Genomic DNA, 27,505 nt, shown 5'->3' with positions numbered 1-27,505 from the left:
CAAGTGTTTATTAATTTCCTACTATGTGCCGGGTCCTGTGCTAGATGCCATCTGTGTCCCTCAGGAGCTTCCACTCTACCGGTCAGTCAGACAGCTGGGCTCCTGCCAGGTAGCCCCAACCAAAGGCCCAGAGAGGCAGGGGCAAGGTAGAAGGCAGAGCTCCCAGGCTGCACACAGGGCCCCAGGCTTAGGAGCTGAGCCAGTGTGTGCCACAATGTACTGGGGGTCCAAACAGACCAGACCTCTGGGGTTCTGGAAACAGGAGGGGATCCTGTGGGCTCCTTTAACCCCCACTGAGCCATGGGGCCTGGGTTCCAGTCTTGGAGTGGGGGTGCCAAGGGCTGGGGCAGAGAAGATGTGGCAATCATGTTCAAAGAGCTCCAGCCACCAGGGCCCAGTGACAGCTGAGGAGTCTCCCATCAGGCCTCAGAGCTGAGGAAGAGAGAGGGTGAGGGGCAATGGACTGGAAAGGGAACAAGCTGGGAGAGAATTGGAGGGCATTTGGAGAGCCTGTTCAGCCCCTCAGTTAAATCAGGACAACACCAAGTCCCTGAGACTGCCTGGAATACCATGGGCCTTCAGGGCTCCAGGCCACTGTCTTGGTGGTGAGCCAGCCCAAGCCTGGCCTACAGCCAGCATCTGGCTGCCCATGGTCCTTGGGATCCATCCAGATAGCAGGAATTCTTGGGAGAAGGCAAGGGAGGCAAGGAGGCTCTGGTGCTGCCCAGAAGAGGCCAGAGCTCTGGCAAGGGAGGTGGGCACTGGCCTCTGTCCTTAGGGAGATGCAGGAGCTCTTCTTTCCCACCTGGGGACATGGTGGAAGATGATGCCTGACCCAAGCCTTGAGCCAGTGGGCCCCCACCTTCCCAAAGCCAGATGTCAGGGAGGTTGTGAGCCCCTCCACCCCTGGCCAGCCTGGCTTGGCCCAACACATTCTCAGGTCTCCCCAACTTTGTCCCCTCAACAGAATCCAGTCCCTGGGCACCTACTTGTGAATGGTGATAGGAGAGTCATGTGGCCTTTGGTGCTTCCTCCTGTAGGACCTGTCTGGAAGAGAAGGAGAGAGCTCGGCTCAAGGCCAGGCCAGAAATGTGGGGAATGGGGGGGATCTCCAGCCCTCAGAGTCAGAACCCCTAAGCCCACCCCTGTGTCACATCCTGTCTTGTACCATCAGTGTTCTGTGTCTCCTCTCTCACTTAAATGATGAACCACCTGAGGGCAGGACCTGGACTGCTTCTCCTCTGTGCCCCCCAAAACTAGGAGCTCCCTGAGGTTGGTGGGCTGCTTCTCTTCTGTCCCTACACACACACACACACACACACACACACACACATACACACACACCCCTCCCTGAGGGCAGAGCCTGGGGGGCTGCTCCTCTTCTGTCCCTTCCCCCAGCACACATAGGCGGCTCCCCAGGGGCAGGCAGGGCCTAGGCACCCTTGGCACACATTTGAGTTGAACTATATTACTGCCGGCTAGGCTGAGCTCCGAATGGCAGGCACCAATCTCACAAAGGGCTTTGGTCCCAGCCCCTGGAAGGCCTACTGCCTCAGAGGTAATGAGACGGAAAGTAACACCACCCAGCTGGGGAGGGCCTGGCCAGGGAACCAGATCCAGGGCTCCTGACTTCGAGGTGAGAATTCTGTCCCTAACCCTAATCCTCAGACTTCCGAAGGCAAAGGCAGCCCTATGAACCAGCTGGGATAAACGTCGCAGATAGCCCCTGTGCCCCCACAGGCATTTCCTAAGCATCTACTGTGTGTGCATGTACATATGTATATGTCCCCAAAGGGTAAGAGAGACAGGGATAAGATCTGAGGGTCTTAGTGGACTCCAGGCTTAACACATACTGACTGCGTTTGCAGTGAGATGAGGCAACCAAGAGAGCTTATGGGCTCGTGTGCTGTAATGACAGAGGCAGAAATTCGGGGGTGGGGGGTGGGGCAGAAGGAGTTGATGTCTTTGCTACTCTCTGCCCTGGTCAGACTGCATTTGGAATGCTCTGTTCAATCCTGGACACCTTATTTTAGGTGGGGCATGAAGAATCTGGAACCAGGCTGGGGATCATTTCTTGCGAGCACTTGGCAGCTGGGGGGAGACTTGAAAGTCTTGAGTCTGCAGGTACTTGGGAGACTGCAGCTGGAGAGGGATCAGCTGTGTTCTGGGGGAGTGGGGTGGAGCGATCCAGGAGTGGGAGAGGGGAGGGGAGATGTTGTAAAGAGGCTGATTCAGGCTTGGTGTCAAGAAGAACGCTCAGACCAGGACAGTGGCCCCAGAGGGAATCGGCTGTCTCTTCTCAGTGGGGAGGAAACATGGTCCAGGACCCTCCTGCTCTGGGCTGGGCTGGCTGAAGATGCCCTGGGGGCTCCTGGGTACCAGACCTCTCTCTCACTCTCTTTCAGGGCAATGGTTCCCCCTGACTGAGGGACCTGGGATGGGGCTCTCAAGGTCACAGCTGAGACTCGTCATCATCATCACTCAACGTGGTTCCAATCTGAGAGCACAAGTACGCTTGTTGTCCCCAGTTTCTAAGAAAAAGGGTTCTGGAAGCCAGAGGACAAAAGCTACACCCCCTGGGGCTTCAAAGAAAAGGCTTGTTGTGAAATCTAGGGCCGTGATAGACAGGCTGACACAAGAAGCAATCAGTTCCAGATGCCCAAAGTACTGGGGTTTTGCGGCTGAGGACATCCACTCATGCTGGAGTGGTGACCCCAGGGAGGCTGGAGTGGGGACCCCAGGGAGGCTAGAGTGGGGACTCCAGGGAGGCTGGAGTGGGATCCCAGGGAGGCTGGAGTGGGGACCCCAGGGAGGCTGGTGTGGGGATCCCAGGGAGGCTGCAGTGGGGACCCCAGGGAGGCTGGAGTGGGGACCCCAGTGAGGCTGGAGTGGGGACCCCAGTAAGGCTGGAGTTGGTACCCAGGGAGGCTGGAATGGGGACTCCAGGGAGGCTGGAGTGGGATCCCAGGGAGGCTGGAGTGAGGACCCCAGGGAAGCTAGAGTGGGGATCCCAGGGAGGTGGGAGTGGGGACCCGAGGGAGGCTGGAGTGGGGACCCCAGGGAGGCTGGAGTGGGGACCCCAGTAAGGCTGGAGTGGGACCCCAGGGAGGCTGGAGTGGGGACCCCAGTAAGGCTGGAGTGGGACCCCAGGGAGGCTGGAATGGGGACTCCAGGGAGGCTGGAGTGGGATCCCAGGGAGGCTGGAGTGGGGACCCCAGGGAGGCTGGAGTGGGACCCCAGTGAGGCTGAAGTTGGGACCCAGGGAGACTAGAGACCCCTCTGCACCTCCCCCCTGCACGGGCTCCATTTCCTCAGTTTTTAGGGCTGTTGTGCATTTTAAAGGTCGTTTCTCTTTCTGCTTCAGGTCAGGTTAGACTGAGCTTCTCAAGGTCAGGGGCTGTCCTTTGCCTGCCTGGCACATAACCTGACCCTAATTTTGTGCTTAATCAGTGTTTGCTGACTGACTGACTTTAGGCTTTGGGCCCCAAAGAAGCCCAAGAGAGTCCCATTAATGGTGGTGGCTAATAATCACTGAAGGCAGACTCTAGCCTCACCTACACAGGGGAGTGCAGGCCCTGAGGTCCCTGGTGGACTCCTCTAGTGGCTGGAAATTTGCCAAACAAATGGGCAGAATGGGGCTGGAATCAACAGACTAGGGCAATGATCCAGAATGGACTTTGGGGAAGAATTGGGGGTCACCTCATCCAGCCCTTGAGTGGATGGGTCACACGCCTGCCCCATCATTGGCTCAGCCCATCCCCCTGCCCCTTCACTGCCTCCTCATCTTCCTAGTCTGCTCCCCACCCTCCAGCACTGGCAAGGGAAGGAGCACGTAGACCTGTTCCCCTCCTGCCCCTCCTGCCCCTGCAGGTTTGAAAGCCTGCCACCAGCTCCCCAGGGCTGGGCTGAGAGGGGCTGAGCTGGCACATGCCATGAGGGTGAGCCCTGAGCCCTGCACTGGGGAGATGGTCCTACAGGGGCCTCCCATTCTGGAGGGGTGCCAGCCCCACCCACCCTCAGATGTCAGACATTTTCTGCACATCTGCTCGTCCCTGATCAACCTCTGGCCTACTCAGGCAAATGGCAGGCTGTTGGGAGCAAGATGGAGGTGAAGAATGAGGGCAGGAGCCCGGGAGGGCTAAGGGCTCTAACTTGGGCTCCTGCCTCTCAGGCTAGTGCTCCGATGACCAGAGGCACCCAGGACCCATAGGACAACATGCCCAGGCACTGCCTGCAGGCCATAAGACCTCATAGGGGAGTTGGGAGAAGCCTTCGAGATCATGGCAGCCAATCCCCTCATTGTACAAATAGAGAAGCCAAAGACTGCCCACAATCACCTGATTAGTGTCAGAGGTGGGATCGCACCTTGGGTCCTCTGACCTGCTGCCCCCCACCCCAGGACCCCATGGTGCCTGCTTCCTCTCCCCACTCCTGCTTCAGCACCAGGACTTCCACCCTACTTCCCATCCTGGGAGGCTTCTAGCTCTGGCCTGGCCTTTTGTCAATGAAGCCTAGGTCCCTAGTCCTTCTTGGGGTTGTCTGAACTCCTCCAAGTCCCAGCCTTAACTGGGGAAGAGAAGCCTCTGTCTTGTGGAGGGCACGGTGGATAGGAGGCAGCCCTTAGGTCTCAGGAAATATGGGGAGGAGTTAGATGGGAGGACAGAGGATCTTCCTAGGCCCTTCACACAGCACTGGATACCTCCCTACACACCACAATGGCCAGGCCCCAGGTATTCCCAGGACTCTGTTATCAGCCTTGGGAGCCCAGGTTATGATGTCTGTGGAGCCAAAGGCTGCCCTCCATCCAGGGTCCAGAGTACAGGCCCAGTGCTCCCCCAGGCCCTAGTCAGGCCCTCTGATGCCCACTCCCCAGATGTCATGCCCTAGGGACAGGGGACACCCCTTCTCAGCATCTTGTTTCCTGACATGGGCCTCAGGGCTTTCAGAACAGAGACAAAACACGACAGGCCCTGAGAATATGCCCTCATTTCCAGATCTCTACAGAGCAGATGCTCAGAAGGTCTGGTTTCCTGCTGTTCCCCAACCCCCTCCCCACTCATCTGCCCCCCCCACTCTCCCCCCATATATCCCCTTCACACAGAGGCTCCCTAAGGGCAGGGCTGTGTCACCCACTCAGCTAGGGATTCCTTGAGGACAGAGATGTCACCATCTCAGATGGGGGGGCTCCCTGAGGGCAGGGCTGTCACCATCTCAGATGGGGGGCTCCCTGAGGGCAGAGGTGTTACCATCTCATATAGGGGGGCTCCCTGAGGACAGAGATGTCACCATCTCAGATGGGGGGTCCCTGAGGACAGGGCTGTCACCATCTCAGATGAGGGGGCTCCATGAGGTCAGGGCTGTCACCATCTCAGATGGTGGCTCCCTGAGGGCAGAGACGTGACCATCTCAGATGGGGGGCTCCCTGAGATCAGGGCTGTCACCATCTCAGATGAGGGGGCTCCCTGAGGTCAGGGCTGTCACCATCTCAGATGAGGGGGCTCCCTGAGGTCAGGGCTGTCACCATCTCATGTGGGGGCTCCCTGAGGGCAGAGATGTCACTATCTCAGATGGGAAGGGGCTCCCTGAGGTCAGGACTGTCACCATCTGAGATGAGGGCTCCCTGAGGTCAGGGCTGTCACCATCTCAGATAGGACGCTTCCTGAGGACAGAGGTGTCACCATCTCAGATGGGGGGGCTCCCTAAGGGCAGGGCTGGGTCACCCAGCTAGGGGATCCCTTGGGGAGCCCTGGGGTAAGGGATGTTTACCCAACAGTCACATAGCCCCACTCACTGCATCTGATGTCACACACTTGTGCAGGAACTGAGTAATCCACATCTGTCCTCCAGCCCTGTAGAGACCCAACAAAGATGATTATTCTTCTGTTCAAAAGTACAATAGCAAACCACTCCAAGACTTCATTGCCCACGTTACCTCCTGCAATCCTCACAGCAACCTAGTGAGAGAGGTTGTACAGGTATGACAAGTATCCACACTTTATGGGAGGATACTGAGGCCCAGAGGGGAAAGGACCTGGCCAGCTCCACACAATTAGGAAGTGACAGATGAGGATCCAAATTGGGGTCTTTTCTGACTTCAGAGACAGTGGGGTTTTTTCTACTCAACCACCCTCTGACATCCCTGACAGGTGGTCGGCCATCCGGTCTCCTCCTGAAGATGCCTCCTGGGTGTGGCCACTCCCCGCATTTCGGGACAGCCCTTGGGATTACATTTGCGGTCTACACTTTCTGTTACAGTCTCCGCCTGCAGAGTAACCCTTAGGAGGCCCTTGGGGCAGAGCACTTCTCCAAGAAGACCCTTCAGCTACCTGAAAGCAGGTATCACTCCCTCCCCACAGCCTGTTCTTCTAAGAGTTAAACAGCCTTTCATCCTCCAAGTGATACTCAAGGGGCATGAGCTCATGACCATCTCCTCTGGATTTCCCTTAAGCTTGTCAGGTTCCATTCTTAAAATGTGGCACTCAACAGAGCCCAAGATGGTACATGGGTTCTGAGCAGGGCAAAATCCGGTAGGAAAATGGATCCCCTCCCTATAGGACCAGGGAGTCAGAACAGGAAGGAAGCCTTCAGATCCAACCTCTCTCATTTTGCAGATGAGGAGTCTGGGGTCCAGGTAAGTTAAGTGACACAAGTCATAGGTGGCAGTCAGGATTTGAACTCAGGACCTCTCACTTCAGAGCCAATATCCTTTCCACTGTGCCTCGGTAGTCCTGGACACAGAGTAGAGATGGAGTCGAAGTTTGCTTTTGCTTTGGGGGGTTTTCCGTGTGAACCTAGGAGTCCCTGAAAACCCCCAGCCTTTCTGTCTATCCCAGTCTTGGTTTATAGAGATGACTTTTTGAACCAAAAAGGACTTTACATTGATCTCATAAAAATGTTTGTTGATTTAATTAAATACCATTTTATGAGATTCAATTTATTGTTCCATCAATTATTCCAAAGATCTGGCATCTACTGCCTTTGTTTTCCTTCCCCTATGAGCCCCTGGAGACGAACCACATGAGATGTCACAAGGCAGGACACGTTCTGTGCCAAGGGAAGGCCCTGAGGTCAGAGCAGAGGAAGGAAAGCTCCTTCTGGGCTGGGGGAGGCTGACAACTCCATGCTCATCGTTTGCTGATTTTTCTTGTCCAAAGGGTAGGGCAGGAAAGCCTCTGGAACTCTGGCTCAGTCAGAAATAGTCCCCAGGTCCCGGGGTCCCTGCTAGATCCCTAATAGGAGAACCTAGGCTAAGAAGAGGACCCTCAGCCAGGTATTTGCGGTCTACACCTCCTGTCACTGTCTTCCACCTACAGAGGAGCACTTAGGAGGCCCTGGACCGCTTACCTTTTGGCCTGTAGTCTCCAGTGACTGTCATGGTGACTCCCTGGAACCCCCACCCAGGAACAAAGGGCTAGACCCCAAAGCAGACCGAGTTAGACTCCCCCAGGTGGCTGGATCAATCACCATCTGCCTTTGACAGTCCCCTCCCCTTTCACCTCCCACCTCCAGTCCATTACAAAGCTTTGTGCAGCCACCTCTGTGATGTTTTGGGGCAAGTCATTTAATGTCGGTCTGCCTCAGTTTCTTCAACTGTAAAACAGGGACAATAACAGCACCTGCCTTACATGGTTGTTGTGAAGCTCAAATGAGATAATTGTAAAGTGCTTATCACAGTATGGAGCACACAGTAGGCATATAATAAATGCATATTCCCACGGCTACCACCCCTGACCTTTCACAATTGCTTCCTATCAGGGCATCCTCCCTCCCCCCAAACCCTCCTCTTTCCTTCCTGAGTCTGTCTTTCAAACGCTGCCAGAAGAATGTCAAGTTGCTCCTCTGCTCAAAGATCTCCAGGGGCTCCCGATTAACTCCTGAGCCAAGGTCAAACTCTTCTACTTGGTGTTTGCAGCCCTGCCAGCTCAGGTGCCACTCTGCCTTTCCAGCTTCTCTCTCAGGTTACCCCCTTTCACATACTCCCCAGTCCAGCCACACCAGACAATTCTGCCCCCAAACACTGCTTAAACTGGTGTGCCTCCATGTCTTTGGTCATACCATTCCCCCTTCCAGGAATGCCTTCCTGCTCCTTTCACATGTTGAATTCCTGCCCTCTTTTTAAGGCCGCCTCCTCCAAGAAGCCCTTCTGCATAGGCTACAGTAACCCATTCCACTATGACCTTGGCCATGACTGTACCACATAGTGAGGTCCCCAGTCCAGGCTCCCACAGAGAGACTGGCTGGAGGAACAGCATTCAAATGCTGCCTCTGTGTGACCCTGAGCAAATCACTGACTCTTCTTGGGCCTCAGTTTCTCATTTTGTAAAATGTGGGGGTTGGACTAGATAGTCCCTCCAGGCTCTTTTCTATGAGCCTGTGGCCTCTTCCTCAGACCTCACAAGCCTTAGTAATTATAAAATTCTCCACTCTACTTAGCTCTGGAAAAAAAGCTGGGGTTGGGTGGGGCCTCGGTGAGACCCCCAGGATTAGCTTTGGTGGGTTTGACCCAGAGGGCAGAGTGTGAGCAAAGAGAGGGCATTTCCAATTTAAGCCAGATGCCAAGAAAATCTGGGGCAGAGCTGCCCTAAGGAGGGAAGGAGGAGGTGCTGGGTTCCTCCTCCCTGCAAGGGGCTCCACAGTCTGGACAACTACTTGGTCAAGATGATTCTTTTTAGCCAAATGAACTCCCTGAAGTGTGGGGACCCCGCTTTCTCTCCAGCCTGGGGTACATTGCATGCTCCTGCATATGTAGAGAGATGTGACTCTTGACTGTGGAGAGAATGCTGTGTGTGACTGCCTACCTACATGAGGGACCTACCCTGGTTGGATCTGGAAATTCTCTTGGGAAAGAGATGAGACCTCAGCTCAAAACAAGGGAGAGAGAACAATCTGAAGACAGAGGGCACCCCAGGATTTAGATAAGGAGGAGAGGGAGAAGGGAGTGAAAGAGAGGGGGGGAGGGAAGGGGGAGAGAGGGAGAGAGAGAGGGGGAGAGGGAGAGAGAGAGAGAGAGAGAGAGAAAGAATGAGAGAGAGAGAGAGAGAGAGAGAGAGAGAGAGAGAGAGAGAGAGAGGAGAGAGAGAAGAGAGAAGAGAGAGAAGAGAGAGAGAAAGAGATTGGAATGACATGCATTGGCTCCATATCTCTGAACTTGCTTGAAATACTAGACACTGCTAGAATGGCCCTCCTCTGCTGAGGGCCTTGTCTCAACCCTAAGAGGAAATGGGGACCCACCTGGATGCAGATATCTGGGGAGCAGACCTCTGCCTCTGGGATGTCAACGTGGGCTATGGCGTCTGTATCTCCCTAGGGCAGAGAAAAGCAGCCACGTGGGGCTGGCCAGCCAACCCAAGCACCCCACCCCCATCAGGTCCCGGGGAAGCCTCTCCTCTTCTCCATCAAACCCCAAGCTGTCAGCTCCCAGCTGCCTTAGGGAACTACAAGCTTTGCCCCTGCTCAGCAGGTCCATGGTTGTAACAGGATCCAGCTTGTGCCACAAACCCACCCACATACACAAGTACCATGGCACACCCCTGTCTAACCATGTGCAGCTACACACACGTGAGCTCTACACACAGGTGCAGCTCCACAAGGAAGTCTCTCTCCCCTGGGAAGCCTGCCCTGATTGCCTGGAATGGCCTGGGGTTTGGCCCCAGGTGCCAGCAAAGGGATCAGAAAAGGGACCAGCAAAGGTCCCACAGTCATGGGGCTGTCTAACCTCTCCTCTGACCTGGCCCCGGACAGTATCGAGCCCCTGGGCCAGAGCAATGAGGGAAAGGTTTCCTGTAGGCAGAGGACCTTGGAGGGCTTCTGGAGTCTAGAAGTTAGGACACTGTGGGTATGTGTACAATCGAAGGTGTCAGTATGTGTCCAGGGCCCTATCCTCGGGTCTGAGCCAGGGGGGAGTCCCCCCTTCCCAGCTCACCTGTGATCCCACAGAGATGGTCCCAAGCATATAGCAACGGAAAGGTTCAGTCCTGTTGCACAGCTGCACCTGGAAGCTGGCTGGGCTCCTTGAGATGAAGGCGGCACGGAACTTGTCCGGTAACTGATGAATCTTCATCTTCCAGCCTGATGATGAGCCCAGGGTGGTCCCCACATAAGAGTCACATGGCATGAGGCACAGATGGGGGCCCCCTGCCACCTTTGAACCCAGCCTCCACTGCCCACTCCTAGCCTGGAGCCCTGGACTCCTCCTTCCATACCGAGCACTGCCTCCACTCTCTCCCCATGCATTGGGGGCTGAGATGGACTAAAGTCTTTCAAGGCAAATCACTCCTTCCCTTTCAAAAATGGGAGCAGGGCCTGGTCTTGATGCTGGCAGTGCATCCCTATTCCTCTTTGCTTGCTAGATCCTCCTCTCTCCCTTAAATCCAGTTCCAAAGCCACTTCCTCCAGGAAGCCTTCCCTGACCCATGTTGTTGGCAAGGTCACCCCTGTGGTGACCGCCCCTCCCTGACATATTGATAATACCATGTTGTGTGTTACAGTTACTGGTGTTTGTATTTCATGAACCAACAAACATTTCTTAAGCATTTAATGTGTGCCAGCACCGGGTTAAAAACAAAGACCAACCAAACCCCTGCCCTCAAAAAGCTTCCACTCTACTGAGGGGGTCCCACATGTGCACAAAGTACCAATAACCACAAGGTCCCGGTCAGGAGAAGTCCCAGTAGATTATGAGACCATAAGCTCCCTGAGGGCACGGGCTGAGACCTGGGCTTCCTATCACCCCCTCCTGCCTTGTCTAATCATACTCTACATGCCTGCTCACTTAACAATTGTTCATTAAATAGATGCCTGGTCCCTGAGCCTTGAAAATCATACACTAACACATTTGCCAGTGTGGAAACAATCAGAGGACACAAAGTGAGAAGGCAGGTTCTTACCGGGGCAAGGAGCCCTCCTTGAGCTGGTGCATCCATCCCTCTGCCTTCCTCTACCCACCCGTCCCTCACCCGCCACCCCCCCCACCCTGCCCCGGGAAGACAAAGGACTATTTGCTAGGCTTTGGACCCAGTGCTGGGCAATTACCTGGAAAGTTTCCATCAGCAAAAGGACATCTCACCCAAGAGCCTTGTAGGGTTGTGAACTGGAGAGAGAGAGAAAGAGGGAGAGGGAGAGGTAGAGCAGGCCCTGTGAGGGAAGCCAAAGACAGTCCCACAAAGCCCTCACAGGACCATGATCTGGCCCCTGTCAACAGAGCAAACAGAACGGAAGTCTCCATGGTCTTCCTGCCCAGTCTCTTCGTCGTACACAGGAGGAGAGGCTCAAAGAGGGAGCAGGGCTGGCTAGGAGCAGGGCAGTATGGTGAATGGCCCCTGGAGTTGGAGCCAGGAGACTGGAATGAGCCACACACCGTTTGTGGGATGCTGGCTGAGGCATCCCAGGGAGTTTTAGAGGGCAGATTTCAAAGTAGATAAACATCCATGGGATTCCACGGTCCGAAATTCTAAAGGGGAAGTGAGCTAAGGAGGGATGGGAAATTCAAAAATGAAGCTGGGAAACCACACAAAGCAACGATTCTGCTGAGGAATTGTCTAAAGAGAGCCCCATGGACGCAACGGGAGCTCATGGACCAAGTTTCGATTTAGAGCATTTGTACAGAAGAACTCATACAGGGCAACTGTTCACATGAGGGTCAGAAGAAGCATTACAAGGACACTCTCGAGGTCTCTCTTAAGACCTTTGGGATTGATTTGTGACGTGGGAGACACTGGCACAGGACTGCTCAGCATGGCTGAGAAGGTGCTGTGCTCTATGAGCAAAGCAGAATTGAAACAGCTCAAAGGAAACAAAGGGTGCTCGAGTTTAGAGAATCCTCCCCAAATGTTCACACGCGCTATTTGTGCCCGACCTGTGGTAGAGCATTCTGAACTCCTATTGGCCTAGCCACAGTCTTATACATTGAAACTTGACCATAGCATAACGAGGTCATTCTGGTCCTCTTCAAGAACTAAGGACAACAACCAACCAACCAAACAAGAGAAGACAAAAACAAGGCCAGCCAATGATGGAGAAATACAAGAGCATGGCGTGATTCTGTAATCAATCAACAAGTATTATGCACCGTATGTATGCCAGGTGCTGGGGTTACAAGGACAGAGAATGCAATGATCCCTACTCAAAGGAACCTCGCCCTGCTGCTGGGAGACAACAAAGACATAAAGGTGATAGAAAATATATACGAGGTAGTTTGAGTGAGTAGTTAAGTACGAAGTAGCAGTTGGAGGTGGGGTGGGGTAGCTCAGGAAAGACAAGGAAGAGAGTGGAAGCAAGAGGGGGGATGGCATTACAGGCTTGGGGGACCGCAGTGCAAAGGCACGAAGCCAGGAGATGACGCGTGAGGAGCAGAAAACAGGCCAGTTTGCTTGGACCACAGAGTGAAGGAGGGGCCGGCAACATCCAATGAAGCTGGAGCAAGGCTGTGCTGTAAAAACGCGTCAAGGGGGCAGCTAGGTGGTGCAGTGAGCAGAGCACTGGCCCTGGAATCAGGAGGACCTGAGTTCAAATGTGACCTCAGACACTTGACATGCTAGTTGTGTGACCTTGGGCAAGTCACTTAACCTCAATTCCCTGCCCTCCCCCTCCAAAAAAAAATGAGTTGAGAAGAGTTTATATTTTATCCTACAGCAGGAGAGAGCTACTGAAGTTGGTTGAGGAGGGAATTCACATGGTCAGAACTACAGAAGAAAAATCACTTTGGCAGCAGTGGGAAGGATGGGCTTGAGTGGAGAGAAGGTTGCTGCTATGATATGGGCCAGAGGTAAAATGGGGCTACCGGGGGGGGGGTGTCAGGTGGCTGTGCCAGCGGAGGAGTCATGTGAGAGATGTCCAAGAGGCAAGAATGAAGCCATGAGGAAAGAGGAAGGAGCAGAGAGTAATCCAGGCCACAGGATCGAATCTGGATGAGTGACAGAGAGTAGTAGGAGCCTCAATAAATACAGGGAAATTGGGAAGAGGGAGGGTTGACATGAAAATATAATGACTTCCCTTTTGGACATGCTGAGGCTGAGATGCCTACAGGGCGTCCATGCCAAGATGCCCGATAGGTAACTGATCTGAACCTGAAAGTTCAGGGTCCAGACTGGGACTGGCTCTGGAGATCTGGGGCTTGGCCTGCTGGCTGCTGCGGGAACAAAACCCTCATCTCTCAGCTGCAGGTACTTTCTCTGGCGATCCCGCTTGGAATGCTCTTCCTCCTCATCTCTTCTCTCCCTCCTTAATCTCCCTCCTCATCTCTTCTTTCCCTCCTTAATCTCCCTCATCTCTTCTCTACCTCCTCATCTCTTCTCTTCCTCTTCATCTCTCCTCTCCCTCTTTAATCTCCCTCCTCATCTCCCACTTCTGACTTCCCTAGCTTCCTTCAAGTCCCAACTGAAACCTCACCTTCTCCAGGAAGCCTTTCCTGACCCTCTCAATTCTACTGCCTTCCTTCTCTTAGTTATTTCCTACTTAGCCTGTGGATAGCTTGTTCATATGTTTGTTTGTTTCTTGTCTCCATCATTAGATTGGAAACTCATTGAGGGCAGGGACTGTCTTTTGCCTCTTTTTGTATCCCTTGTGCACTTAGCACAATGCCTGGGGGTACTTGACAACTGTTAATTGGTAATTGATTGATGGATTGTGGAGGAAACATCTGGAAAGGAAGCAGTGATCACAAGGGACCAGCCTGGCCTCATCAATTTCTTTCAGGGACAGTCACTAGACTAGAGACCACTGGGATTCTGTACAGAGAGTTCACTTAGACTTTGGCAAATCATTTGACAACATCTCCTATGATGTATCACTATGACGGAGAGCTAGGACATAGGATGACAATGCAGCTGGCTGGATTCAGAATTGGTTGAATAACCAGACCCAAAGAGTAGCCATTCAGTATGGTTCAAGACCTTTAGGGAAGGAGGTGTCCAATGGAGTGCCCCAGGGATCTGGGCTCTTCGCTTTCTGATGTTTCTGTGTCTTTATCAATATAGCAAGCTATAATCTGGGATACTTCCTGTGTGACCATGGGCAAGTCACTTAACACTGTTTGCCTTAGTTTCCTCATCTGTAAAATGAGCTGGAGAAGGAAATGGCAAACCACTCCAATATTTTTGCCAAGAAAACCCCAAATGGGGTCACGGAGAGTTGGACATGACTGAAAAAATGACTCAACCTATTGAGGCAGAAGCCTGGGAAGGTCCATCAGCTTCCACACAGGAGGACACAGAAGGAGGTTCCCAGACTAAGGGTGGAGGGAGTGGAGCATTCAAGCTTCTGCCTGAAACATTCATAGCCCCATTGGTGTGGTAACTTGCCCTGGTCAAGATGCCAAGGTCAGATCAAAACCTGGTCACTAGGACAAGGTGTCCCAGCTGGACAGGCTAGGCTACTGGATCCTTGTCCATTCAGGAGAGTGGGCCCTAGGCAGGCTGCCTCCAAAGGGCTGGCGTGGTTCCCTCCTCCTAAAGTCCCAATCTCTGTCCCATATGCCTGTGTCTTTAGGAACCTCTTTAGCCATGAGTCCAACACAGACTCGAATAAGAATCTTCCTGAGGACCCTCCTGACAAATGGTCATCCAGCCGCTGCTCAAAGACATCCTGGGGGTGGGGGAAACTCCCCACCTCCTAAGGCAGCCCAGCCTGCCTCTGAATGTTGGGAAATGTCCTCACATCAGGCTAGGTAGCTTTCAGCTACTCTTCCTGGTCATAGCCTCTGAGGCCAAGCAAAAGAAATCAAACCCCTTATCTCCACAACTGCCCTTGGAGAAAGTTCTCCAAGACATCAGTCTTCCATTCCCCCTTGTTTGACATCATTTGTTCCTTCATCTGAACTAGATAAGTTTTAATAAGGATTCCAGAGAAGGAATGATCCCTTTACCTTACTAGCTCTTCTTCTCTGGAGTCTGTCTGAGTAACCAGTATTTTCCCCAAACTGTGATGCCTAGAACCAGGAATTGCACACCTGCAGCCCACTTGGCCTGGTTGGACAAGACCAGAGGATGGCAACCCCTGGGCCTCTTTTAATGCAGTCCAAGATGACGCCTTGCCAGACCATGCTGCCATACCATGCTGTTGGCCTGTAGCAAGCTTGAAGGTGAACTGCCAACTAACCAACACTCCCAACTGTGTATCTTTTGGTGGGGGGTGGGGGAAGGCAGGGCAATTGGGATTAAGTGCCCAACTGTACTTCTGAGGCCAATTTTTAAAACTCCAATGACAGGACTTTACAATCATCCCACTTAAATTTCATTTCAAGAGGCAGCACTGCATAGTGGATAGAATCAGAAAAACCTGAGTTCAGGTCCTGCCTCAGACACATACTGACTGGGAGACCTTGGGTAAGTCACTTAACCTTTAGGGCCCCAGGAAGCTCCCTAAAACAAAAACTACAGAGCAGGTGTCAATCTGTATTGTTGAAGAGCTTCCTTACTGAGTATTCTGGATTAAGGTAATGGTATTACAGGCTGGATCTACAAAACCTCATTCCACTCCATTCAGCCCCTTGGTCTGGCTTTTGAAATGCTTCTTGGACCTGACTTCTGTTGTCCAATGTATTGGCTGCTTCTCCCAGAAGTTGTTGTTCAGTCATTTCAGTCGAGTCTGAGTCTTTGTGTCCCCATTGGAGCTTTTCTTGGCAAAGATACTCAAGTGGTTTGCCATGTCACTCTCCACTGTCTGTTTTTCTCAAGAAATGAGTGATCTAGGTCCCCTCACAGAGAAGCCCAAAGATTTTCCTCCCTCCAATCAAACATGTGATATTCAGCTACTAAAAATCTGTTTGGGAGACTGTGGTGCAGTGAATTGAGCCCTGATCTTGGACTGAGAAGCCCCGAGTTCAAATCCTGGTTCTTCCACTTTGGGCTCTTGGATAAGCCATGGGTAATTCATCATCGGCACCAACACAATCGTATTTGTCAAAAACAAGAGGCTAGAGCTCCAGCCTCAGATCCCTGGGCTACCTTGGACATGTGCCTATGGCCAGGAACTTGAGCAGTGCTTCTGACTTGACCAGTTCTGTCCTATGCTTGTAAGGAGACTCTCTGTCCTTTGCCCCTCCCAAGGTGTGCCCCTTATTGGGGAAGGGGGATTTAGCGAAGAACTAGAAGGTTCGGATCACATGAGCGAGTCCAGTTCCTTTCCCCGTGCCCCCACCCCCATTCACAGGTGGGCTCTCATAAGAATCTGGCCACTGACTCACCTTCATGCAAAGCCACGGCTGTGGGTCTACCTGCGAGTAATGTACCTGCAAGGAAGCCGAGACATTTGATGACTATCAGGGAACTGGCATTGTTTGTTTTATTTTTTTTTCGATTAACAAGCATTTATTTTCTCTCCCTCCTATCACCTCCCCACCCCCACATCGAAAAAGAAAAAAGAAAAACAAAATCTTGGGAACAGATATACAAATTCCCCCCATTGGCCTTGTCACAAAATGTGACTCATTCTGCATCTTGAGTCAATTGCCTCTTGCTCAGGAACAGAGGAGTGTGGTGGGGCAGGAAGCTGGGGGTGGGGGGCTGGGGAGGTGTGAGCTAAGCCTCAACACCAGCAAAATGGATGGGATAGGAGGAAGTGAGGTCAGTGAGACCTAGAGCTGGAGCTTGTCCACCTGGGACCCTGGCCCTGGGCTGTGGGCTGGCCCTGAGACCCCAGGGAGCCCCAGTGCTGGCTGGAAGCTTTATTTGTTGATATCTCTGGTCTACTTTGCAACCCTCTTGAGAACTACTTCTGTCTGAGGGTATTGGAACAAGATTTTAGTAAAAGGACTGTTTGTTTGAGCCCTGGGGCTCTGACCGGATCAGGAATGGCCAGCCCACCAGATAGCATGCTTCCTCATTGGTCCTGTGGAGGAGTGGTTGGTCAGGCCATTGTCAAGAATAACTTATCTTTTTCAGACTTCCATCTATCTATCCATCTATCTATCTATCTATCTATCTATCTATCTATCTATCTATCTATCTACCTACTTACCTACCTGTCTGTCTGTCAATCTGTCTACTTCTCTGTCTGATCTACTTATCTATCTATCTATCTATCTGTCTATTTACTTATCTGTCTACTTGTCTATCTATCCATCCATCCATCTATCTATCTATCCATCTATCTATCTATCTATCCATCTATCTAGCCATCTATCTATCTATCTATCTATCTATCTATCTATCTATCTATCTATCTATCTATCTATCCATCCATCCATCTATCTATCTATCTATCTATCTATCTATCTATCTATCTATCTATCTATCTATTTATCCATCTATCTATCCATCTATCCATCTATCTATCCATCTATCCATCTATCCATCTATCTATCCATCCATCTATCTATCCATCCATTTATCTATCTATCTATCTATCTATCCATCTATCTATCATCTATCTATCTATCTATTTATCTATCCATCTATCTATCCATCTATCTATCTATCTATCCATCCATCCATCTATCTATCTATCTATCTATCTATCTATCTATCCATCTATCTATCCATCTATCCATCTATCTATCCATCTATCCATCTATCCATCTATCTATCCATCCATCTATCTATCCATCCATTTATCTATCTATCTATCCATCTATCTATCATCTATCTATCTATCTATTTATCTATCCATCTATCTATCCATCTATTTATCTATCCATCTATCTGTCTATCCATCTATCTATCTATCCATCTATCTATCTATCCATCTATCCATCTATTCATCTATCTATCCATCTATCCATCTATCTATCCATCTATCTATCTATCCATCTATCTATCTACCTACCTACTTACCTACCTCTCTGTCTGTCAATCTATCTACTTCTCTGTCTACTTGTCTATCTATCCATCCATCCATCTATCCGTCCATCCATCTATCCGTCCATCCATCCATCTGTCTGTCCATCTATCTATCTATCTATCTATCTATCTATCTATCTATCTATCTATCTATCTATGTTCTCTCTTGCCTTCTCCAGCTCCCCTCCTCCCTGCCCCACCCCCAGCCCTCACATAGACCCAGGCCATTGATTTCCACTAGTGTTGAGAGAATCCCATGCCAGTGAGCTTTGGGACTTGAGTTATATGCATATATAAACAAATACATTCATGCATATATATCTACATCTTCCACATCCCTACATGTCTTCTCTCATGGGCCAATAACCAGCCTCCTAGAGGAAAGGGCTGTTTCTTTCTGCCTTGCATTCTCAATGTCTAGCCTAGCATCTGGCACATAGGAGGAAATGAAGACGTTCTCCTCGCTTGATCAGTCTTCCTCTAGTGGACTCTCGCAAGACAGCGCTCAGTCCCAGGGTCAGCGGCATCCTGACTCCGAAGCGAATGGCTGAGTGGCCGGGCGGGGCAGAGGCCAGGCAGCAGTTTCTAGGCCTTTTACAATCTAAAGGCCCTGAGGCCATGGGCTCCCTGCACTTACATTGCCTGGGACTATCCGGCCTGTGTGGCTCAGCTCCCAGCACAGATCACCCATCTCTGACATCCCACACAGGTGGACTTGGGCCTGGACAGGGCAGGGAGGTTCCCAGCTCAAGGATCGGGTGAAGGAGTTGTAGAAGATGTAATCCCACAGGATTCTGGTGTCTAAACACACAGGGACACACACAGAGGGGTCAGCAAGCGAACAGCTCCTCCCTTGTCCCTCCCCTCCCCTTCCAAGCCCTGCTCAGGATCCCCCTCCCCTGGGCAACCTTTGGTATCAAAGCCAGCCCAGCTTCCAGCCAGTCCCATCCCACTGGGCAGATAGAGGGTGGCACAAATGAAGCCACAGTCCCAGGGTCCTCTCTCCAGGTGGCCTGGGCCGCTCAGTTCAGTTCCATGGCCACAGAGAGATCCATCTTGGTGCTACATGGAGCCTGGTCCTTGGTTCATCCTGAGCCCAGGGACCTGGGAAGCCCAGGGCTAGGGGAAGCCTCTCCCAGGAGGCAGGAAAGGGAAAGGAGCAGGGCCCCCCAGGGCAGCAGGAAGAGAGAAGGGGCCACTCTGCTAAGGACTGAGGCTTACTTGCCATTTTCAAAGGGACAGATCTGGATTCTCACTGCATCAGGGACAGCAGCCCAGCCCTGCCAGGGAAAGCATGTCAGCTCAGCTTCAAGGCACCTCCCACTGTGTTCCCCCCAAGTCCAGACTGATGGAACAAGAGAGGGCTGCCCGAGGAAACCTAGGCCAACCTCACTGCAGGCCCAGGGAAGGCGGGGTGGATGGGGAAACTGTATTGGGAATGGGGATACCTGAGTGCAAGTTTGAGCTGGGTGACCCTGGGCAAGTCACTGCCCCCATCTCTAACATGGTGCTAACCTTTGAACACCCTACCTGAGAGGATCAAAGGAAATGCTGCACTTCGAAATATGGGAAATGAGGCTGCCAGACTTAGTGAGCCATGAGTAACCAAAGATCGTGGAGGCGGATTGAGGTGCCCAGGCCTGAGCCCTTCTGAGCTTCCCCAGGACAGACCACAGGGAATCAGACTAACTCCCTCCTGCTGGAGCCATCTAGCTGAGATGCCAGGGAGGATTTCCACGCCCCTGAGGGTGGTGAAACCTTGGGACAGGCTGTCCAATGAGGTGGCAGATTTCCCATATGAGGGATAATGGCCAACTGTCTGGCAGAGCCCTGGGGGGGGCATCCTGATGGGGGGGGGCATTGTGTGTCATTCCAAATGACTTCAACCCATTGCTCCAGACTCTGAGGGTCTCTTAGGGCCTGAGTCTGTAGTGAGCTCAGCTCAAGAATGCCGGAGGCCTTGGGGATGAGTCACTGAAGGGGGCTGTGGTCAGGGTGGATCGAATATTTATAGAATGTGAGATCTGGGAGGGGCTATTAAGGTCATTTTGTAAATGCCCAGGGTAGCCAAGGGACCCCATTCTGGGGCCCAGGCTGGGGGAGGGGAGGGAGGAAGGAGGGGAGTGAGGGAGGGAACACCGACCTCGATACAAAGACACGGCAGGAGCTGTGAATACTTCAGGGCCACCGCCTTCCCAGGCTGCTCCACATTCACCTGTATCCAAGGGGTCAGGCTGAAATCCACTCATTGCAAAACACTGTGCTCAGTGCCAGAAGTACAGGTGCTGCACCCAGCCCCCCTCTCCCTTGGGTGCCAACCCTCTGTATGTATCAAGCTATATGGGAACCAGCTCCCATATATACGTGCGCCGAGCACCTCCAGTGAGTCTTCCGAGCACCCCTTTCTTGTGCTTGCCTTTGCTAACCCGCTCGAGGCCAGCCAAGATGAACTAAGGTCCCACTTCTGCCCAAAGGTGCCCAATGCCTGAGCTAAAAGCTCTCCTCTGAACTGGGGTCCCTGTTGCCTAAGTTGAGAACCTCCCTCTTCTTCCCTAAGGTCCCCACTGCCGGGGATGAGAGTACCCTCTGCCTCACGGCCCCAAATATCTTCTGGACTCACCAGTACTGGTGGGCTGTAGTCTTCACAAGCAAACCACTTGAGACATAGCCGGACATAATAGGCCTGACTCCGGGGGATGTCTGCAAAGTGCACCTCGATGGCCTTCTTGGCATGGTCAACATTGTATTTGAGCATCCCAGCTAGTGGGAACAGAAGGGAAGGATGGAGAGCCACTCTCTCCAAAGAGCAGGGCACCCACTGTGCTCTTGCCAGGCCACAAAGGGAATCCTATCCCCAGACCCAAAAGGGATCTGCCCTGCCCCAATTCACAGCAGAACCCTCACCAGGGCCCAAGGTTTCGAGAAGGAGTCCTGGCTTCTTTCACCACCCCTGGTGCTGACTTGCTTCCCCTCTCTGAACGACTGCTTATCCTTGTCTAACGAGGGTAATAGCCCAACCCTCCTCCATCCCCCCACCCCCTCCTCCCCCTTCCAAGAGCTGGTGTGAAGACCCAAGAAGACAGTGGGCCAGAAGGGCCTTGGGAATGGGCCATGAGGGGGAGCCATGGAACTGCCACATATTCTCTTGTGCCCATAGGGAAGGAGACATGTTTTCAATCACCCATGGGGTGAAGCAAAGCTTGTCCTTTCCCAAACAAGAGGTGGGAGTCAGCTGTAAGTTCTAGGCCTTAGGACTGGAAAGATCCTCTAGTTAAATTCCCTCATTATGCAGGGGAGGAGGCTGAGGCCAGGAGGGTTGTGACTTGCCCAAGGTCACACAAGTAGTCAGTAAGAGAGGCACAATTTGAACCCAGGCTATCTGACGAGAGACCTGGTGATATTTCTACCATAGCCCTGGAAACTAGAGACACTGAAGCCCCCAAGAGCTGCTAGATGCAGGGAGGGGACCCTGCACGGCACACCCAGAGGCTGCGCTATGGAGGGAGAGCAATACTACACACAGAGAGGACAGAGTTGGGACCACAGCGGACCACATCACTTACCAAAACAGGCTGGGATGTTTCTGCCCACATTAGCATCTGTACAGTCTGCAAAACAGGCATGGGGGGTTCTCAGTCTGACCTTGTCAGGGATGGGGGCGGGTCAGTGCCAAGAGAGGCAGAATCCCATCAGACTCAAACGCTGGCACCTCCATCCTGGCCATGGCCCACTCCCAACTTCTGACCCCTGATCTCAGCCGAGCCTCAGAATGACCCCTGGCCCTGACCTAGACTGACTCATGACTCAGACCAGGCTAAGGTGGCATCTCCATGGGGCTGATGAGACCACCCACCCCAAAATCTCTAGATGTGGCCCTTTCCTCTTCGGGGCAGCTCCAATCAGCGGGAAACATCCCTCCTACCAGGGTGAAACCTGCCTCAGTGGACATCATCCCCTCCGTTGCTACTGCCCACTAGGGCAGAGCAGAGCCAGACCCCACATGCTCGGAGATGGTTCCTCTGGAGTCCTCTGCATCCTTCACTGAATTCTCATATGGCATAGTCTCTAGGCCCTCCCCATCCCCACTCCCCTCCTCTGTATGCTCCCCAGTCTGTCACTGTCCTTCTTAAGGAAGGACATCGGTGCCTCAAACAAAGCAATTCTTGATTGTCTGGAAGCTGGTGAGGAGTCTAGGAGTGTGTGCTTGAGAGTATGTGTGTGTTTGTGTGTGTTAGTGTGTGAGTTTGTGAGTATATGAGTGTGTGTGTGAGAGAGTGTGTATGTAAGCGTGTGTATTTGTGAGTGTGTGTGTGTGTTTGTGAATGTATGTGTGTGTATGTGTATGTGTGTGTGTGTGTGTGTTGGGAGCAACGCCTGAAGATTTTACCAGGAAACCAAGACTCCCCCTTTTCCCCTCCTGATACCTGCCTTGCTCTGATTTCTATGCTGACTAAGAAAAGTGGATGCCCTTCTCCATAAGGTAAGGGTTCTTGACCTTTTTTGTGCCCTGGACCCCATTGGCAGTCTGGTGAAGCCTACAAAATCCTTCTCAGAATTTGGTTTTTAGTGCATAGGATTACAACAGAAACCAGTTACACTAAAGCACAGCCATCAAATTGTTTTCTAAAGGCCCCATATGAAGAAGTCCTCCCCTACAGCCAATGCTGGGCTGGGGCGGGGATGGACTGGGCTGGGGGAGGGAGCTGTTCCCAGGAGTATTCTTGGAGACAGAGATGCCAAGTGAATGTCTACTTAGTCAAAGCATACTTCCCCACTGACTCTCATGATCCAAGTGAAGATCTTCACTTGGATAAGCATTGGGTCCCAGAACAAAATCAATGCCACTCGAACAAAGGGTATTTTTTAAAAATCTCATTACGTATTGTTCCCCTCCACAAACTAGTCCAGCCAACCCACCCTTCTTACTATGACTCATACAAGATATCCCACCTCCATGTTTTTGCTCTGTCTGTGCCTAATGCTGGGCATGCTGTCCCTCCTTATCTCTCCCTCCAAGAAGTCCTCATTTCCTTAGGGCTCAACTCAAGGACAGCCTTCTATATACACTCCTGCTCTTCCCAACTGCTACTTCCCCCACTTCCAATACCTTGTATCCATTTTGTATTAACTTTGATTTACATACCTGCAAGAGAATTCTTGCACATATGCACATTCCCCCAAGAGAATGCCAGCTCATCGAGGGCAGCGGCTGCTTCCCTTTTGCTTTTGAATCTCCAGTGCCCAGCACATGGTAGGCACTTCATAAATACTTGCTGATCGATTGATGAAGACAAGCCTCAAAGGACATCATCATTTCATTTCAGCAAAGAGGAGCAGTGGAGGAGCCCAAAGCCCTGGCTTCCAGTGGGTCTCTCTCCCACTAAGAGCACCTGGCAGAGCCTTACCTTCTACATGGTACTCACGGCTGATCTGGACCTCACAGTAATAGGGGATGGTCTTCAGGGTGACGTAAAGGTGCTGAGCAACACTCACCTCGAAACAGTCAGAATGTACCTGGAGCTGGGGCCAGATGTGGACAAGGTCACCAGGGGCCTCCCTACAAGATCTCCATTGGCTTCCTACTCAGCACAGCCAGGGGAGCTGGACACTGCCCTCACTCAGGAATTCCCCTGCATTCAGCACTGGCTAAGCTGGGCTGGTGATGAGACACAAGAGCGGAAATGGGCCCTATCCTCAGGAGCGGACACTCATCAATTGCCCAGCTTCCTTCAAAGTCCAGCTTCAGTGCTCCCACATATAGGAAGCCTCTTCTGCTTCTCTTAGTTTCTAGCCTCCTCCCCTGCAGCCATTCCTCTGGAGCCAGGATGATGGATTGAGAGTTGGATGGAACACGACGTCATGACATGTTTCTATAATTGGTGTTCCCTTTTCTTGGGACACATTATTTCTCCCCAGTAGAAGAGAAATGTTTTGAGGGCTAGGACTGTTGTTTTTTTTTTTCATTTTTGTATCAGCTGGCACAGTGCCTGGTACACAGTAGTTACTTAATACATGCTTCTTGTTGTGACTTGATTCTTGGTTTCTGTTCCCTGAAGAGACTGGGTGGAGAAAGGGCTATGAGAAAACCCAGGGAGACCCAGAGCCTGGGATCTCAGGGCAATTGTATGACAACTGCATCTTAAAGTATGGGTGAGAAAGGCAGGGGAGAAGGCTTTCTGGGTGTGGGGAACTTCTAGGCATGAGGTTAGAATAGGCCACCATGTATGGAGGGCAGTGAGAAGATGGAGGCAGCCTCAGGCCCCACTGCCCTGGGGAACTCCTGCCCCCAACTCTGCCCATCTCTCTCCCTTTGCCCTCCACCTCATCAGATGGGAGCCATGCTGCAGCTCACCGTTCTGCCCACTATCTTCCGGCTGGAAACCTTGGGAATCCTGGTGCTGTGACACCTTGTCTCCTGTGTGTCCAGGGACAGCAGGCAGATCTCCAGGCCTCGAAGGCTTTCTAGGACCAAGAGGAAGTGAGCAGGGTATGACATGTCCATGGTGTCCATGAGGAGAGGGACAGAGTCAGAGCCCCGCTCCCTGCCACCATGGCCTCCAGGTTCCCTTGTACCTCAACCATGAGTCACAGGAAGATAATTCTCAGGTCATGGATGTGATTGACTAGAAGACTGTATTGGATGGGGAACTTGGAGAAGGTCCTGAGACCAACCAGGGGTCTGGGGAGAAGGGAAAGGAGAGGGTACAAGGAGGGAGCTTTTGCTTGGGACTCAGAAGAGCCTTAAAGAGCACAGGCTGAAAAATCAAAACCCAAGAACCAGGAGAACATTGTACCCAATAATGGCAACATTGTAAGATGATCAACCATGATTGAGTTGGCTCTTCTCAGCAACACAATGATCCAAGACAATTCCAAAGGACTCATGATGGGAAATGCTCTCCACGCCCAGCGAAGGAACTATGGAGTCTGAATGCAGAGCGAAGCAGACTATGTTCACTTTTTTTGGCTTTTTTGTGGTTTTTCCCTTTTTTTCTGATTCTTCCTTTACAACATGACTAACGTGGAAATGTATTTCCATGGTTGCACATGTATAGCCTATATCAGATCACTTGCTGTCTTGGGGAGGTGAGAGGGAAGAGAGGGAGGGAGAAAATTTTGGAACTCAAAATCTTACAAAACTGAATGTTGAAAACCATCTTTACATGTAATTGAAAAACAATTCACAAAAAAAAACTCAAAAAGGGGGGAAAACCAGATAGAAAGCAAGGTCAGAGTCCCCATCTAGGGATCCATCCTCCTCCAAACCCATCTCGGCCAGAAGGTCACACAATGGGCAGAAGTGGACTTTGGGCCACACCAACCAAATTGTCCCTGAGCCCAAGAGTGTGTCTCACCCCTGAGGCTGGGGGGTCCTGAAGGACCTGCCTAACTCTGCTATTTCTTACCTTCCATGATAAGGCTAGCACTGATGCTCAGATGCAGAGCACAAGCCCCTCTGTGGATACACTTTATGGCTGTGGACAGCGTCAGGGACTCCAGGATGGATGGCGTCACTGATGAGGGTGGCTGCCGGCAGAAACTGTTAAAAATGTTCCCTGTGGAAGAGAAGGTGCAGCTGATCCCTCTGCTATGCCTGTCCCTAGAGGCTTCCAGGAAGGACTCAATGCTCCCAGCTGGTGAGGGGCAAGGGAGGGTGAAGACCCCAGCCATCAGCAGGAAAAGCAGCCTCAGACCTCTATGAAGAGTCATCCGAATGGTTGGGTCAAAACAAGTAAAGCTGATCAGTGGAACTGGTCGCTTAGACAGGACTGCACACCCTTACCTGGGACTTGGGGCCACCACTGATGATAACCCAGCGGGCAGCAATCACAATCGGGCTGGGCTGGGCACGGACCCTTCTGGACAGATCTGAAGGTCCAGAAGGAGGGCAGCATTCAAGAAAAAGGCCCTGACTTAGCCACCCAAGGAGTGCTGGCTTAAAAATCAGGAGACCCCAATTCGAGTCCCAGTTAAGGTCTCAAGTCTTTTCTCTGTGTCACGCCTCAGTTTCCCTCTATGTAAAATGAGGGGGTTAAATAAGATGATCTCTAAGGTCCTTCCTAGTGCTGACATTCTAGTACACTGAAACAGTAATCCAGACTGGCTGGTTGTGGGCTTTTTGCTCTAAGAAAAATTCCTTTCATCCTATGTTCAGTGAGGATGTATGACAGCTGGTGGTGATACCATGAATCTACCCATCCAGGACACTGCTTCAAAATAATCTAAGAAAGCCCTCTGGGGGACAAAGATGACAAAGACCGCGCTGAGTCCTCACAGGAGACCCCCTCAGGCCCTCATTCGGGGCCTCTTGGCTCCATTCACAAATAGGTCTGATGAGTGTGGTCAGCATCAGATAGCTTTGGAGGAAAACTGGATGTGGCAGAGAATCTTTCTTTTCACTGAGTGAGGGTCCCAATGGAATCATCTCAGTTCCAGCTGGGGAGGACCATAATAACTGAAAATCAGCTGCCAATTCTTCTCAAGTGTAGCTCTGAACTACCTTGTCACTCTCAACTACTTTCTACTCTGATGGCCACTGCCTCTTCTCACTTGGTCTGTGGTGGAAGCCCCTCTCCACTTTGTGGCAGGAACTAAAGACTACACTGGACAAAGAGGGTAGGGTAGGCTCAAATCAAAGGATGGGAGGTGGAGGGCTCCTCGGCGGTACCTGTGATGGTGGTGCCCCAGCCATTGCAGTGATGCCCTAAGGATGGCCGATGACAGCAGCGGTGGAGTGGCCAGAACTGACATGGGGTGGGAGAGATGAGATAAGGGTAGAAGGTAGGTCACTGGACACAAGGTCCTGTCTATTTACGTGTAGCTTCTTGATTTAGAATGCAAGCTCCTTGAGGGCAAGAACTATTTTCACCTTTTTTTGTATATCTCCAGCACTGAGCGCAGTGCCTGGCACATCCCTGGCCCAGTGCTCAGTCCAGTTCTAAGCCCAGCCCTCAGCCGTCTTCCCTTTCTACACACTTGCCCACATTCAGCATCCCCAAATCAATACCATCAGCCTTACCCTGAACTCTCGGCCCATGTCTCCAGCTGCCTGTAAGACATCTCCACCTGCATGTCCAACTAGCCCCTCAAACTTCACACATCCAAAACAAAGCTTATTCTCCTTTCCCCTTCCCCAAACCTGTTCCTCTTTCCAGCTTCACTGTTTCTGTCTACAGGGTAGCAATTCACTCAGTCTCTTATATTCACAGAATCTCAGAGTTGGACCTCAGAGGTCATGGTTTAGTTGGAAAAGTGAAGGCTTTGGACCTGGGTTCAAATCCTGGTTCTGACAAATTCTACTTGCCTAATCTTGGGCAAATCAGTTCATTGCCCCGGGCCTGTTTCCTCAACTATAAAATGAGGGGAATGGCCTCTAAGTTCCCTTCCCGATCTGCATCTGCTCCTGGGATCTCCCAAGGCAGCCACTTGCCCTGCTGTATAATCTAATTGTGGGATACCTGCGTAACAATTGAGTTGAAATCTCCTCTGCTACTTTCCCCCCACTGGCTCTGCCCCAAGAGCCCTCAAATCCCTTTTCCTTTTCTGAGTACTCAAAGAAAGCCATCTTGTCCCCACCCCCCCACCCCCACCCCCGCCCGAGTCTTCTCTTCCCCAGGGTAAACACTCCCTGTACTTTTAGTCAACTCTCTAAAGGGATAGCTACCCTCTCAGAGTCAGCCTCCAGTTTTCAAGCCTTCCCCATGGGGCCCAGATCTGACAGAGTCTGACCA

At 51.9% G+C, this 27,505-nt stretch overlaps 1 protein-coding gene across 1 annotated transcript; it reads right to left on the bottom strand.

The window, feature by feature from the left end:
* Window positions 1–702: 702 nt before the first annotated feature.
* Window positions 703–26,846, bottom strand: IL17REL (interleukin 17 receptor E like). Its single transcript, XM_036760836.1, has 17 exons — window positions 26,794–26,846; window positions 25,558–25,643; window positions 25,181–25,330; window positions 24,127–24,236; window positions 23,180–23,294; window positions 21,338–21,382; window positions 20,395–20,534; window positions 19,918–19,989; window positions 19,000–19,054; window positions 18,412–18,575; window positions 16,181–16,225; window positions 11,032–11,089; window positions 9,923–10,068; window positions 9,232–9,303; window positions 5,792–5,849; window positions 990–1,047; window positions 703–805 (listed from the first exon to the last, which is right to left on the bottom strand). The coding sequence occupies exons 1-17, from the start codon at window positions 26,844–26,846 to the stop codon at window positions 775–777; spliced, it is 1,458 nt and encodes a 485-aa protein (XP_036616731.1). The 3' UTR covers window positions 703–774.
* Window positions 26,847–27,505: the final 659 nt, after the last annotated feature.

Source organism: Trichosurus vulpecula, chromosome 5 (assembly GCF_011100635.1).
Source record: "Trichosurus vulpecula isolate mTriVul1 chromosome 5, mTriVul1.pri, whole genome shotgun sequence".
Taxonomy (NCBI): domain Eukaryota; kingdom Metazoa; phylum Chordata; class Mammalia; order Diprotodontia; family Phalangeridae; genus Trichosurus; species Trichosurus vulpecula.
This window is presented reverse-complemented; position numbering and strand designations above follow the sequence as displayed.

Coding starts and splice junctions, on each gene's coding strand:
- IL17REL (XM_036760836.1), bottom strand. CDS start 26,846: ATGCAGGTGGAGATGTCTTACAGGCAGCTGGAGACATGGGCCGAGAGT. Junction 23,295..24,126: donor GGAAGATAGTGGGCAGAACG/GTGAGCTGCAGC, acceptor ATCTGGCCCCAG/CTCCAGGTACATTCTGACTG. Junction 20,535..21,337: donor AAACATCCCAGCCTGTTTTG/GTAAGTGATGTG, acceptor TGTTCCCACTAG/CTGGGATGCTCAAATACAAT.